The sequence below is a fragment of the Chrysochloris asiatica genome, unplaced genomic scaffold (genome assembly GCF_000296735.1).
Source record: "Chrysochloris asiatica unplaced genomic scaffold, ChrAsi1.0 scaffold00036, whole genome shotgun sequence".
In the NCBI taxonomy this organism is placed as follows: domain Eukaryota; kingdom Metazoa; phylum Chordata; class Mammalia; order Afrosoricida; family Chrysochloridae; genus Chrysochloris; species Chrysochloris asiatica.
Genome location: NW_006408554.1, coordinates 4,496,686 through 4,511,561, shown reverse-complemented (window position 1 = coordinate 4,511,561; position 14,876 = coordinate 4,496,686). Strand labels below are relative to the sequence as shown.

General features: G+C 36.4%; 1 protein-coding gene across 1 annotated transcript in view; it reads right to left on the bottom strand.

Annotated features, from left to right (window-relative positions):
* The window catches only part of TRPA1 (transient receptor potential cation channel, subfamily A, member 1), a 116,536-nt gene that overhangs the window by 15,379 nt on the left and 86,281 nt on the right, over positions 1-14,876 (bottom strand). Inside the window, exons 20-23 of the mRNA XM_006860071.1 lie at positions 6,805-6,875; positions 6,062-6,224; positions 4,875-4,964; positions 3,179-3,348 (exon numbers count right to left, since the gene is read on the bottom strand). Of these exons, the coding sequence (XP_006860133.1) occupies positions 3,179-3,348; positions 4,875-4,964; positions 6,062-6,224; positions 6,805-6,875 (494 nt within the window). The remainder of the gene's footprint in view (positions 1-3,178; positions 3,349-4,874; positions 4,965-6,061; positions 6,225-6,804; positions 6,876-14,876) is intronic.

Here is a 14,876-nt window from a genome sequence, read left to right as displayed (position 1 = left end):
TGTAGCCCCATTTTAGGTATTCCAATCAGTTATAGGCAGAAGACGGACTTAAAAGCTTTCTATGGTGTTGTTTCTGACTATTCCTTTCTCTCCCCCTCCAGTGACTATTTTATATTATAATGCAAGGAATACCAAGATTCAAAAGACAGCCAATCATCTTAACATTATTCCCCCCTTTTTCCCATTCCAACCATGTCTCAATCTCTGTATCTAAAAGCCCTGTAGTTCCAAGGTTGTGTATACATCATTCTTTATTTCTGTCCCACTTAGCCCATTCAAACATGCCTAATTGTTTCTCCTTGTTTATTTTTATATTTAATAAGTTTACCATTTGGCTACTATATATGGCTTTCCTCAAGTAAGAGATAAAAATGCACATTTTTATAATATCAAAATAATGAATAGATAAATAAAATATTTAGAAATAAAAATATATAAATTATAGTAAAATGATTAACAAACTATAATAATGCTACCCAAGATTATAATGTTTCCTGATATAAAATAATTCTACCAACTACCTGATAAAGAATAATAGAACTAGAAGTGAATGTGTGATGCACTGAGTAGGGGTTGATTTCATGAACATATGTACTGAAGGCCCCGATAAGAGTACAGCACGTAGCATGGTTTCTAGTCACTCATCTCACAGCCTTCTTCTGTTTCTGTTTTCCCCCAGCACTCTGCATTGTGAAATCTTTGGATAGATGTTGCACATGCCAACTGTCCATAAACTTGAACTTTTACTTTTCTTTTGGCAAAGATGAATTGTTAAAAGAGGGAGTTGCAAGATTATAAAACTTAAAAGGACTTCAAAATCTCAGAAAGTAAGTTTCCATAGATCTCCAGTAATGTTCCATGGCCAGTGAAAATGGCAGAGTGAGGGAACGACAATGTCTGACTTGTAACCCTTTGACCTCCAGACCACTGCTCTTCCTGCATGCCACATCCTCCCCTGAGGGTTTTGCCTCCACTCTAGGTCATTGTGTCCATGATACAAGTATACTGATGATCCAGTTGGAAAAGCACAGTCTCTGGCATCACAAAGACCCGTTCAATGCCTATGTCTTATTACTTGAGATCTTTGGTGAGTTACTTCCTCAAAGTTTCTTCTTTAATACAATGTGAATGGTAACTTTTATCCGATTACTATCAATATGATATAAAATATTTTGCAATTGTTAAATGTATGATAGCACTTAGAGTTGAGGTTCTGTGTCAACTTAATTGCACTGGTTTTGCTTCTTTAGCGAACTCAGCCTAAGACAGTAGCCTAATCTCTTTTTCCCTCAAGAATTAAATTCTCTGACTTGTTTTTTTTAATGTTGTCATCCTTGTTGTTAGTTGTGGTCGAGTTGGTTCTGACTATAGCAGCTCTTTGTTCAACAGAATGAAGCACTGCCCAGTCCTGCCCCACCCTCACTTGTTATGTTTGAGCCCATTGTTGTTGCCAGTGTGTTAATCCATCTTGCTTGGGGTATTTCTTTTTTTTTTTTTGCTGACCCTCCAGTTCACCACGCATGATGTTTTTCTCCAGGGACGGGTCCCTCCTAGCAACATGTTCAAAGTACAAGAGATGAAGTCTTGCCATCCTTGATTGTAAGGGACATTCTAGCTTTATTTCTCCCAAGACAGACTTGCTTCTCTTTCTAGCAGTCCATGATACTTTCAATATTCTTTCCCAACACCATTCTTCAAATGTGTTGATTTTTCTAATGTCTTCCATATTCGTATTTCAACTTTTATATGCATATGAGGCAATTGAAAATACCATGACATGGCTCAGCTGTACCTTAGTTCTCAAAATGACATCTTGATCTTTAACAGATTTCTCCAAAGAAATACCTTGTTTAGTTTCTTGACTTACTTCTATGACCATTGGTTATGGTGACAAGCAAATTGAAGTCTTTGACAAATTTGATCTTTTCTCCATTTATCATTATGTTATTTATTGGACCAGTTGTGAGGATTTTCATTATCATTATATTGAGGTACAGTTTATACTAAACATGTAGCCTTTGATCCTAATCAGTAAGTATTTTAAGTAAGTTTGCCTCCAGCAAAGGTTTTGCAGTTGCATATTGCAGATAGATAATGAGTCTTCCTCCAACCCTGATGCCACATTCTTTTTCATATAATCCATTTTGTTGGATTATTTGCTTGGCATACTAACTAAATACATATGGTAAAAGGATACAACCTGAAGGCAGACCTTTCTTGATTTTGAACCATTCAGTATTCCCTTGTTCGGTTGTGAAGAATTTCTCTAGGTCTGTATTCAGGTTCCTCCTGAGTACAATGAACTGTTCTGTGATTCTCATTCTTCATGACACTATCAGTGGTTTGTTAAGATTCACACCATCGAATATCTTTGCATAGTCAATAAAGCACAGTTAAACATCTTTCTGGTATGACTTTTTTCCATACCAGGTCATTTTTTTTCCCTATGTATATCACTTCATTTTGAGTAGTTTTCCCAAAAGTCGTAAACGGAACATGAACTATCAAAAACACTTCACTAAATAATACCAAGTGATAATACAAGAATGGTGGTGGTGGTGGGGGAGGAGGTGTGTGGAGTCTGTTGTGACTCATAGCAACCCTGTAAAGGGTTTCCAAGGCTATATATCTTTACAGGAGCAGAAAGCCTCATCTTTCTCCCAAGGAATGGCTGGTAGTTTCAAACTGCTGACCTTGAGGTTAACAGCTCAACTACGCTACCAGAGTTCCTTGATATAAGATTAACGACCCTTAATATTCCCAAGGCCTCTCCACATTTAACCTAGGTTTGTCTAGTCCAATGGTTGACTATTTTACTACCCAGGGAATATTGGGCAAAGTTTGGGGATAGGTTTTGCTGTCAAAACTGGATATCAAACTACTAGCAACTAGTGGATCAGAAATGTCACTAAATATCCTACAATGCACAGGACAGGACACCGCAAGAAAGGGTTATTTGACCCAAAATATCAATAGTGCTGATGTTTAGAAATATTAGTGTAAACTGTGAACTCCCGAACCAACTTCTTCCTTAATAGGTTATAAAAGACATCTTCACAATTTAAAGCAACTAGGAAAAGATCAATAAGCCAGTTAGAAATATAAATCATTTCTAGTAGTGTTTATTTTAATATTAAAAATGTGTAAAGGGTGTAGAATTCATTCAATCTGGTTTTACCTCTGAAGATACAATAAGAAGTTCATCCAATAGAAGAATATAGAAATTGCTCCACACTGCCACTGCACATAAGCTGGTATACTAATGAACAAGGGCAACACGAAAATGATGCTGGTTGTATAGATAATCCATTCAGCTCCATTGCTATAATCCCCAAAGTAATTCATTTTCTGGGGTTGAAAAGATAGAAGAATTACCACATGTAAGCACCTGGCATCTTACAGATGGTTTTATATGCAACCAGTAACACTTTTTTTTTTTTTTTTTCCTGGCACTACAGTCAGCTGAAGAGAAGCCAGGGGACCAATCTTATCATTCTGGGCTTGACTTTCAATCAGAGTTGGAAATGGCCCAGTGTACTTCTGTTGACCCATCACTTGGGGATTTTGATGATTAAGGACATCTTACAAGTTTCTAGGTTTCCCTATAGAGATCCAGTCTACTTTAAGGAGACTTCTTTAGGACTAAAAGATGATTCAGTATTTCCTGGGACCTTCCTGTCCATAGGAACACATGCATATGAATTTCTAAGAAATATATGAACTAAACCTGACCTAGGAGCTCAATCTGTTTCTAAGGAGGTTTGAGACATGTATTGTAAGAAATGAGAGCAAATCAAAATGATGTTTATAAAGCTTTCATGTTTTGGACATCAAACTTCTTGTACAACAGACCATTTGAACATCAATAAGAAAAGGCAGAAATCAAATATGATAAGGAAACCATATAGTTTAATAGTTTAATCTAGACTACAAATCTTGTTTTAAGAAATTAAAATTATATCAAGAGAGATTAAACAATCTTTCCAAAATCATTTAGATAGAATAGATTGATACAGCCTAACTCTCAGAATCGAGTCAGTTAACTGAAAGCATATATAAATGAAATAACTTGAAATACAAAGTAATAAATGCACGACATTATTATAGTCAGCATTCTTTAATCCAAATATCTATATGCTTATTTGATGTAAAAAGGAAAATTTCTGCAGGAAATGAGGTGTTGTAAAAGAGAACATGACTCAGAAAAAAATACCAGTTACAAAACATATACAAATAAAAAGAAATAAAAGACTTTAACGTACCACAATGAGAAACAGAAGACCAGTGCCACTTACTCAACCAAAGTAAAGATGGCCACATAATTTACATAATTTTCAGGTCTGATCTGAGCTTGGTTTACCCATTTAGGAAAAATGGAGTGTCAAGTAAGAATTATTTTATGGTGACTTGATAGTTTTTCCAAAAAAGAAAGTCATTGATGTTTAAAAAATAAATTCAATTTAAAAAATAAATTGAATTTAAAAAATAAATTCAAATTCTTTGAAATGCAATCTTGGGCCAAGCAGGTCCTTTATAAATATTTATATTCAAAATGGTCAAATTAAAAATCCAACTACTGTGTTAATAAAATATAAAAAATAAAATAAGAGAAATGCACAAAAATAAATCATAATGAACATTGTAGTCAGACAGCCTCATTAAAAATTGATAAAAATATTTCATCTCTCTTTCAAACATGAAATAAAGTTACTAAAATAGTATGATTTTCATGTCCTGAAAAGATTATGCTAGGTATTTCTAGTCTATATATTAGCTAAATTGAGGAGCGTATTCTGACATAATACTTCAAATAAAATTAAACAATTAATTTTCTGTATACTAAGCTATTTGGAAATATAAAACATATTTAGTACCTGTTGGAAAATTTGGGCTATTTCTTTGCAATATCCAAGTATACTTGATAAAAAAACTAATATCATACAGACTTTTATAGCGTAGGAATTCTGAAACAATAAAGAAATGTAAGACAAGTAGTTATTATATATATATATATATCAAAACACCTTTAAATTCTTTATAATTTCCACTATTTTTTTGCTTCATTTTTTTCTATGTACTGTCCACGTTTGATTTAAACACAAAATTACAGATGCAGATACAAATATCAAAATAGTACATATTCATTGTAATGTCCTATTAAAAGATGTTCAAAAATTGACAATTTAATTCTAAAAGAATATGAATCTGTAACCCTGTTTTATTTATATTGTGAAAAATACATATATATATATTTTTTTTTTGACCATTTTAAAGCGCACAGTTGTACAATTCAGTGACATTCAGTACATGTTGTACAATTGCCACTATCTAGTTACAGTTTTTCATCATCCCCAAAAGAATCTCTGTCCCTTTTAAGCAGTAACTTCTCATCTTCTCCTGCCTCCAGTGCCTAGTAACCACAAATCTATTGTGCTGTTGACCTATTTTAAATTTAAGTCATTTAGCATTTAAGCTAACATTTCACATGTGTTCATTACTATTAAATTGACTTACAGATAGTTCTTTTCTATTCCTTCTCATTCCACAAATAATTTTAAGAGGTACAGGGTACCATATATAAATTCTATACAACACTGAGCATAATCAAAATCCTGGTATTTCAAATATAAATATTAAGAAGCCCTGGTGTCACTATAGGATAACACTGCACTGCTAACTTCAAGGTCAGCAGTTCAAATCCACCAGCCACTCTGGAAGAAAGATGAAACTTTCTGCACCCATAAAGATTTAGTCTTGAAACCCTCTATAGGGTCAACTTCCTAGCAGTGGGTTTCTTATAGGTTTGTTGTTGTTGTTGTTATGTGCAACAGAGTTGGTTCCAACTCATAGAGACCTTGTATAGGGTTTCCAAGGCTGTAAATCTTTACAGGAGCAGAAAGCCTCATCTTTCTCCCACGGAACAGCTGGTAGTTTTGAACTGCTGAACCTAAGGTTAGCAGCCCTATTCGTAACCACTATACCACCAGAATTCCTAAATACAAGTAAACGTTCTTTAAACTTTTATTTAACTATTTGAAATATAAAAACCAATGGAAAATACCTTGGTGTCTAACATTTCTGAATGATTTCTTGTTTCATTGATGATTCCAGTTGAGTTGAAACCCATTCCTGGCTTTATGTTGATAACAAGCAAAGTCATAGGTATGAGACCAAGACAATAAGATCCCAAATTCATTATATGGGCTTTAAACCCATAAGCCAGCCTAGGAAGAAAATAACCACATTATAATTGATCCATTTCAAACAAAAATATTTACACAATACCTGTGGAACAAGTGATTGTCATCTCTCCCAGAAATCTATTTGCTGTAGTCACTGAACTTTCGAGCCAAGAAGATCTTCTAATTCTTTCCTTTTCAGAAAAGAATTCTCAACTTCTGAGAAAACATGACTTGCTTGACGTATTTCACCAGTTAATGGGAATCCTGAGCTCTTGGTTGGTCCATTACTCAGAATCCAATTTGCATGTCCTTCCCTAGCTCAGACCTCTCACCTCACCACCCAGTGATCTACAGGCTTTTGAATGCTTCTTCATGTCCTACAGGATGATTTCCCCTTAAAATATTGCATTTGATGCCAAAGAAAAACAATGTCAGTATTCTTACTATCCAAATTCGCCATTGTGACCCATTTCCTTCCCTAGTCATCTGTTAAAGTAAATCTGAACCATTAAAACATGGTAAACTTGGAAGACATGTTACTAAATTTAAAATATAGTACATTTGGAAAACTTTAAACATAAATTTAAGCATTAATACAAAGGAAATACTACTCAATACCTACCATTTCATACATAAATATTCTTTACAAACAGGATGGTTGAGAAGTTCTATGCGGTTATGTCGTACCATGACCTGAAAAATAAGAAAAGAACAATTATAACACAAGCATTTAAAAATATTAAGTATAAGTAAAAGCTTTTTCTGCTTTCTTTTTATTATATTATTAGAAAATCAACATTTTCTTATTTTAGAAAATTTGAAAAATAAAAATGATACCAAGAATAATATATTTTTAAAATCACTGTTATTGTTGTTCAGTGCTGTTGAATTGGTTCCAACACATAGCAACCATGTACAGGGCTGCCTAGGAGCAGGTGTTGGATTTTAATCACTGACCTCATGCCTATCTTATAGCACCACACCAGCTACCTAGAGATAAAGACTAGATACAGATGCAATTATTTGAGTAAGAGCATCTCTCTCAATATCTGGTTAATTGAGAGAACATATGTTTTTTGTTTTTGTTTTTCCAATCTTATCCACAATTACAACATTAAAGCAAATTAAAGATAAATAAGCAAGAGTTAAGTTTTCCTGTACTTGAAGGAATTCAAGCTAATATTTCTAGAAGGATTTAAAATAGTAGCATCTATATTAAGAGAACCAGCCACTTTGTAGGAAAAAGATGAGGCTTTCTGCTCCCATGAAGACTTAAAGCCTCAGAAACCATAAGAGTCAAGTCTGACTCTTCAGCACCTAACAACAACAACATCAAGAGTAGTTAAACTAATCTTTACATTATAAATTTTTGTTCAAGCTATCGGGAGCTCTGTTGTTGTTGTTAAGTGCTATTGAGTTGGCTCAACTCATAGCAGCTGAGTAAATTTGAACCGCTGACCTTACAATTCAAACAGACCTTGTGGTCCAATGCACTTTGCTGCAGTGCCACACCAGAACTCCTATTGGGAACTACTAGTATCTATTTCAAAATTAGCTTTTAACTATTAAAAAAAAAAAAAAATCCCTAAGTGAATTCGCTTTTAAAATATCAAAACATTGGGATAAGGCCAGAGTTCTCACCACATCCAACTTCCCATCCCAGGCCTCATCCCATTCCCCAGAAGCATCACATCACTAATTTGTTGTGCATCCTTCCTAATTTTTTTCTGTATCTCTATACACAAACGTGTGGGTGGAAATTAATAGATGACCATAGAAAGTATACATAATGATTTTGCAATGATGTTTTTTAGTGAAATTGTGTCTACAACTGACCTCTTTTATAAAATAAACCCCAATCATTTTTTTAAGAACAATTTTAGGTTTACAGAAAAATTGTTCAGAAACGACAGAGTTGTATACCCCTATTCCTGTCTACAATATGTTTCTCCTATTATTTGGTGAGTGCATGTGTTACACTCTATGAATCATTATGGATATGTAACTTTTAACTGAAGTCCACAATTCACATTAAGGTTTATTGTGTGTTGTACAGCTCTACGACTTTTGACAAACTCATCATCTCATGTTCCAGTGTAGTATCATATAGAACAATTTCATGGACCTAAAAATGCCCTGTTCTCTACCAAGTCATACCTTCCCACCTTCCCCTGAACCTCTGGCATCCGCTGATGTTTGATATCATCTCTATAGTTTATTGACTTTTCCACAGTGTCATATAATTTTAAAAAGGCAGTATGCTTATTTTTTAATTCAATAATACATCTTACAAACATATCAGTCTCAAGTAAATTTCCAAGCACATTGTTTTAAAATGCTGTTAATAAGGAGCTCTGGTAGCATAGTGGTTACGAATCGGGCTGTGAACTGCAAGGTCAGCAGTTTGAAACTACCAGGTGTTCCGTGGGAGAAAGATGAGGCTTTCTGCTCCTGAAAAGATTTACAGCCTTGGAAACTCTATACAGGGTCGCTATGAGTCAGAACCGACTCCACAGCACATAACAACAACAATATCCCATTGGGTGGATATAGCAGTATATGTAGATTTCTTATTCATGGAGACCCTGGGTGTTGCAAATAGCTGATTGACACAACTGGTAACCAGAAGGTTGATGGTTCAAGGCCACCCAGAGGTGCCTCAGAAGAAAGGCCTTACAATCTACTTTTGAAAAATCAACCATTGAAAACCCTGTGGAGCCCAGTTCTATTCTGACACGCTTGGGATTGCCACAGATTGGAACTGATTAGATGGAAATTGGTGTTGGTTTTAAAATTGGGTTTATGTTTTTTGCAAAGTGAAATGAAAAATATGAAAAAAATATTACTGGGAGTAGTTCACTTGGTTAAAATGTAACTAATATTTTAAAACACCATATTAGACACAAAGGCAGACCATTTCTTTCCACATTTTATGTAAAATAATCATTTTTTTATTATCTCTGAACTCTTAAATATCTGCCTTTAGATCAGTTACAAATGGGACAAACCTACTATTTTAAGCATATATACACATTGTCAGTTTATATGTCTCCAGAACAAAGTAAATAAGAGTGAAAATAACAAACATGTTTGTAGCTGTGTTCATGGATTTTCCAGGTAGCACCTTGCTGGGTGTGCACAATTACTGCAACACTGTCATCAGCTCCAATTTGTCTTACTCTCAGTGTCCAATTAGTTAAGACCTCCTATTTGGTCTACCCAAACTTGCAAATTTCTGTGCACAATAACCCCAGACAGCAGACTAGCAGGCCCTCCTGAAGAACCTTACTGAGCCCAGTTATAACTGAAGCAATGTTTGTTCTGTTATGAAAACACTGTACCATAATGTGCACTGAATGCCATGTATTATGTATTATTAGATGGCCTGTCTAAATCCACAAGGGATAAGATCAACTCAAAGCTGGTTCCTGTGAGGTGTAGGTGAGATATACCTATACTCTCTACCTCTTCCACTATTTCTGGCACCAACCATTTCCCCTACACTTTGTACTTCTCTGCTGAGTTGGATAATTTGTTGCAATTGCCACATAGAACTCACCATACTCAAAGATACATGATTTATTAGAAAAGTTATAGGATACAACTTAGGAACAGCAGGAACAACTCAGAAACTGAATCAGAAAAAATAGGAAAGACTTGGAAGATTCCCCTGAAGTTGAGAGCACATCTCTTCCTTATTCAATACAAGACAGCTGTCTCAGATGCTCTTGACTAGCAGTCCCTTCGTGGTCACACTAGTTAGTTACCCCTTTACAGCCATATGACATTCAAGCAGCCCTTCTCTTGGCCTTACACGCTCCCCCACAGCCATGCATGCCCTTCTTGGTCATGCATTCCCCTCTGCCTTTGGCTTCTCTGCCTCTAATCTGTGTATCAACTTGCTCAGCTCACTTATTTTCCTAGCAGCAGCTGTTGGCTCTCTGTTATCAGACCCCTTCCTGTCTGTTCTGCCACCAGGTTACTTGAGTTCCTTGCCCTCTCTAGTGTTATGACCCTTGCCTGTATTAAAGCTCTTTTCAAGGCTCCCCTCATGAGGACCTCAAGTTCAGACTGCTCTGCTCCAAGTTCGTCTTCTTTTTCTTGGGTGCCATCAAGTTGATTCTAATTCACAGCAACCCTATACTCACAGAATGAAACAATGCCTCAACCTGCACCATCTTCAGAATTATCACACATGGGTCCATTGTTGCTGCCTCTGTGCTAATCCATCTCATTGGGGGTGGGGGTGGGGCTTCCTCTTTTTCATTGACCTTCCACTTTACCAAGCATGATGTCCTTTTCCAGGGACTGATCCATTCTGATAATGTCTGAAGTCTGAGAGACAAAGTCTCACCATCTTGACTTGTAAGGAGCATTCAGGCTGTACTTCTTCCAATACAGATTTGCTTGTTCTTCTGGAAGTCCATGGTTCTTTTAATATTCTTCTCCAACATCATAACTCTTCTACAGTCTTTCTTATTCATTGTCCAACTTTCACCTGTGTGTGAGGCAATTGAAAACACGATAGCTTGTGTCAGATTCACCTTCGTCTTCAAACTGATATATTTACTCTTGAACACTTTAGAGAGGTTTTGTGCAGAAGATTTACCTAATGAAATACGTCTTTTGATTTCTTGACTGTTGCATCTCTAAGTGTTGATGACAGCAGATCTAGAAAAATGAAGTCTTTGACAACTTCAATCTTTTCTCCATTCAATATGATGTTATTTATTAGTTCAGTTGTGAGGATTTTTGTTGTCTTTACACTGAGGTGCAATCCATAATGAAGGCTGTGGTCTTTGATCTTCATCAGTAAATCTTTTAAGGGATCTTTGTTTCCAGTAAACATGGTTGTATCATCTGTATACGGCAGGTTGTTAATGAGTTTACATTCAGTCCTGATGCCACATTCTTCTTCATATAATTTAGCTTCTTGGATTATTTGCCCTTTGTACAGACTGAATAAATATGGTGACAGAATATATCCCTGACACACACCTTTCTTGATCTTAAGCCTTCAGTGTCCTTTTGTTCTGTTTGAATGACTGTTTCCTGGTCTATGTACAGATTCCTCATGAGCACAATTAGTGTTCTGCAATCCCTATTCTTCACAATGTTGTCCATACCTTGTCATGATACACACAGTTGAATGCCTTTGCATAGTCAATAATGCGCAAGTAAACATCTTTCTGGTATTTTCTGCTTTTAGCCAAGATCCACCTGATATCCGCAATGACATCTCTCCTTGCCTCTAAAGTCTCTATGGGGTTGGTTGCTTATATAAGCAACCCCAAACCCCATTACCATTGAATCCATTCTAATTCATACTAACCCTATATAGGACAGAATAGAAAAAGTTCCATAGGATATTCAGAGACTATAAATATTTACAGATGTATATTACCTCGTCTTTCTCTCAAGGAGCAGCTGGTGGGTTCAAACCATTAATCTTTAGGTTAGCAACCCAATGCTTAATCCACTGTACCAACAGAGATACTTTTATGTAAGAAACTCCTTGCCAATTTCAAAGCATAAGCCTCCTAGCAGGATCATGAGCCAATCAATCCTCTCATTGAGTCACAATCACTTAATCCTGTTGGGTGGATTGCCAAATCATGTGAATAGTAAATTAACCAATCCCTTGCAAGATTGTGGTTGAGCCAATCAATCAACTCAGGTTTTGTACAAAAGTAACATTCTCTGTTTGTGGAGATTAGTTTCTTTCCTGGACAAAAGTAATAATCCTCTAGATTAGAAAGTAACCTGGAAGTAGTTTCTCCAAAGAACTAGGGCAAATTTAATGATCTATCAGGGTTTAAGGGGAAAAGAATCTCTTAAAATATTTTTCCAAACAACTAAGGCAATAGGTCACAAAAGGGATTCATTTCATCATAGAACTGGTTTCATTTAAATCGTACTGAGTCCATTGTTGTGTAGACTCTACTTCTTTTCAAAATCTCTCTTCTTCGGTTACTGTTGAGTCTGTGCCAATTCACAGTGTCTCAATGTGTGTCAGAGTAGAACTGTTCTCCAAGGAGGCTTCAATGGCTGATTTTTCAAATGTGGATTGCCAGACCCTTTTTCCAAAATATTTCTGGATGGGCTTGAACCTCCAACTTTTCATTGTCAAATGAGCACAAAAATCATTTGCACTACCCAGGACCCCTCACAAAAATTACAAAGATTTTATTGCCTCCTGCTCTTGGAGTAGGAACACTATAGCTCCATAAAGTAAGCACTGGACTGCGAACCACAAGGCCAGCAATTTAAGCCCACCAGCCACTCAATGGGAGAAAGATATAAAAAGTCTAAGAAACTTACTACAGGATGGCACTTAACAACAACAACCTGGCACACCAGGTTGCAGTCCAGCAATCACTGGATGGTTAACCTCAAGTGCAGTGGTTCAAACCCAACAGTTGCTCTTCGGTAACCCTATACATGGTCACTATTGACTTGATGGCACTTAACAACAATAATTCTCATTCTAGGCATCCTGGTGGTACTGTAGGCTAAGTATTGGGCTAACCACAAGGTCAACAATTCAAGACCATTAGCAACTCCATGGGAGAGAGATGGAGATTATCTGCTCCCAGAAAGATCTATAGTCTCAGAAACCCTATGTAGGGTCACTGAGTCAGAATCAATTTAGTGGCAGTGGGTTTGGTTTTTGGTTTAGGTATTCTTGTTCTGGTACTGGAAACAATTTGCAGTTTTGTTATACTTTTTGGTAGAAGTATTGCCACACCTTTAAAAAACATACATACGCAGATATTCTCCTAAGTATAACGGTGGTTTGGTTACTTCTCGATCATTTGGGTATGATTCGCAAAAATAATAACAACTATAAAATATGATGTACACTCCAGAGCTAAAATATTAACCTTAGCATAAGGTTAATATGGGGATCCATCCTAATAGCCAGCCTTGGAAACTTCACAACACGTGTGCTCTCTAGCCTCTGTATACTCACTAAGCCTTCTGGAATTCACTTTAGGTGATGGTTGGCACCACACTCTTTAACAAAGGGTTTCATGTGGGGAAATAATTTGCTATATGTGAATAAAAATTTCTTATTGGGCTAGACCAGAAACAAAACAATAACAATTAACAAAACAAAGTCGTTACTATCATGTTGATTCTAACTCATAAAAATCCAATATAGGGATTCTGAGACTGTTAATCCTTATGGGAACAGACAGTTTCATTTTTCTTCCATGGAGCAGCTGCTGAGTTTGAACTGCTGACCTTACAGTTAGCCACCAAATTCTAACCCCACACCACCACCTAGACAAGTGCTTTCCAATAGAACTTTCTGCAATGATGGATATGTCTTATATCTTTGCTTAATATGAGGCCAAATCATCACTATTAAATACTTCAAATGTGTCTAGTGAGACTGAGGAACTATAATTTTAATTGATTTAAATTAAAGGAGTTCTGTTATGGTGCTGTAGGATAAGCACTGGACTGCTAACGGAAAGGTTCAAACCCAATATCTTCCTTAAAGCTATCAGCAGTTCCATAGGAGAAAAATGAAGCTTTCTGCTCCCATAAAGATTTATAGCCTTGGAACTGACTCCATGGCATATAACCACCACTACCATATGTCTTAATCAAATAGTGTGACTTTAACAAAATACCACATATAGTGGCAGAAATTGATATTTTCACAGTTTGTTATTATTGTTGTTAAGTGCCATTGAGTCATTTCAGACTCATAGGAACCCTATATAAGGTTTCCGAGGAGTAGCTATTGGGTTTGAAGTACTGACCCTGCAGTTAGTTGTTGTTGTTAAGTGCTGTCAAGTCGAATTCGACTGATAGCGCCCCTGTATAGCAGCTGTTGGATTTACACTGCTGACCTTGTGGTTCGCAGTCCAGTGCTTAGCCTCCAGCACCACACCAGGACTCTCTAGTTTAGGTGGCTGGAAATCCAAATGCAGAGCATAGGGTGCTGACCATAGGGGACAGTTTTTTTTCTTGGTTGGCTCTGTAGGATGGTACCCTGTCTTCAGTTTCTGCTTCCTTGTTCTTCAGAGATCTCCACACAGGTTGGCATCTCTCTTTTATCATATCTGCTCCCTAATTTGCTTGTTTAATCTCTGTTATATCTAAGGTTGTTTTTTTTTTTATATCTCAGAAATTTATATCTTATTATATTTAAGGTTGGAGTCTAGGTGTGGCACTGTGGGTAAATGCACTAGACCACAAAGTCAGTTTGAACTGCAAGGTCGGCGGTTCAAGCTCACCAGCTGCTCCTTGGAAACCTTATACAGGTTAGCTATGGGTCAGAATCAACTCGATGGCACTTAACAATAACAGCAACATATTTAAGATGGATGGGATTGAGAACAAGCACTAAATTGTATACTATCAGCCCAGTATTACCCATGCTTGATGTGGACTTTGAGTTGAGGCAGGTCTGATGTGACCTTTAGGACTGACATCACAAAGAGCCAGAACTACAGGGGGACCAAATACAGCAGTTTCAGGGAATGATTGCTTTCTTTCCTAAAGATTAAAGGGTAGGGTCATGTGGCATACATAACCATGTTGTTGTTAAGTGCCTTTAAGTTGGTTCTGATTCATAGCAACCCTGCATAGGGTTTCCAAGGAGTGGTTGGTGGATTTAAACCACTGTCCTTTTGGGTAGCAGTCCAGTGCTTCATCTACATAGCCGCAGCAGGACAC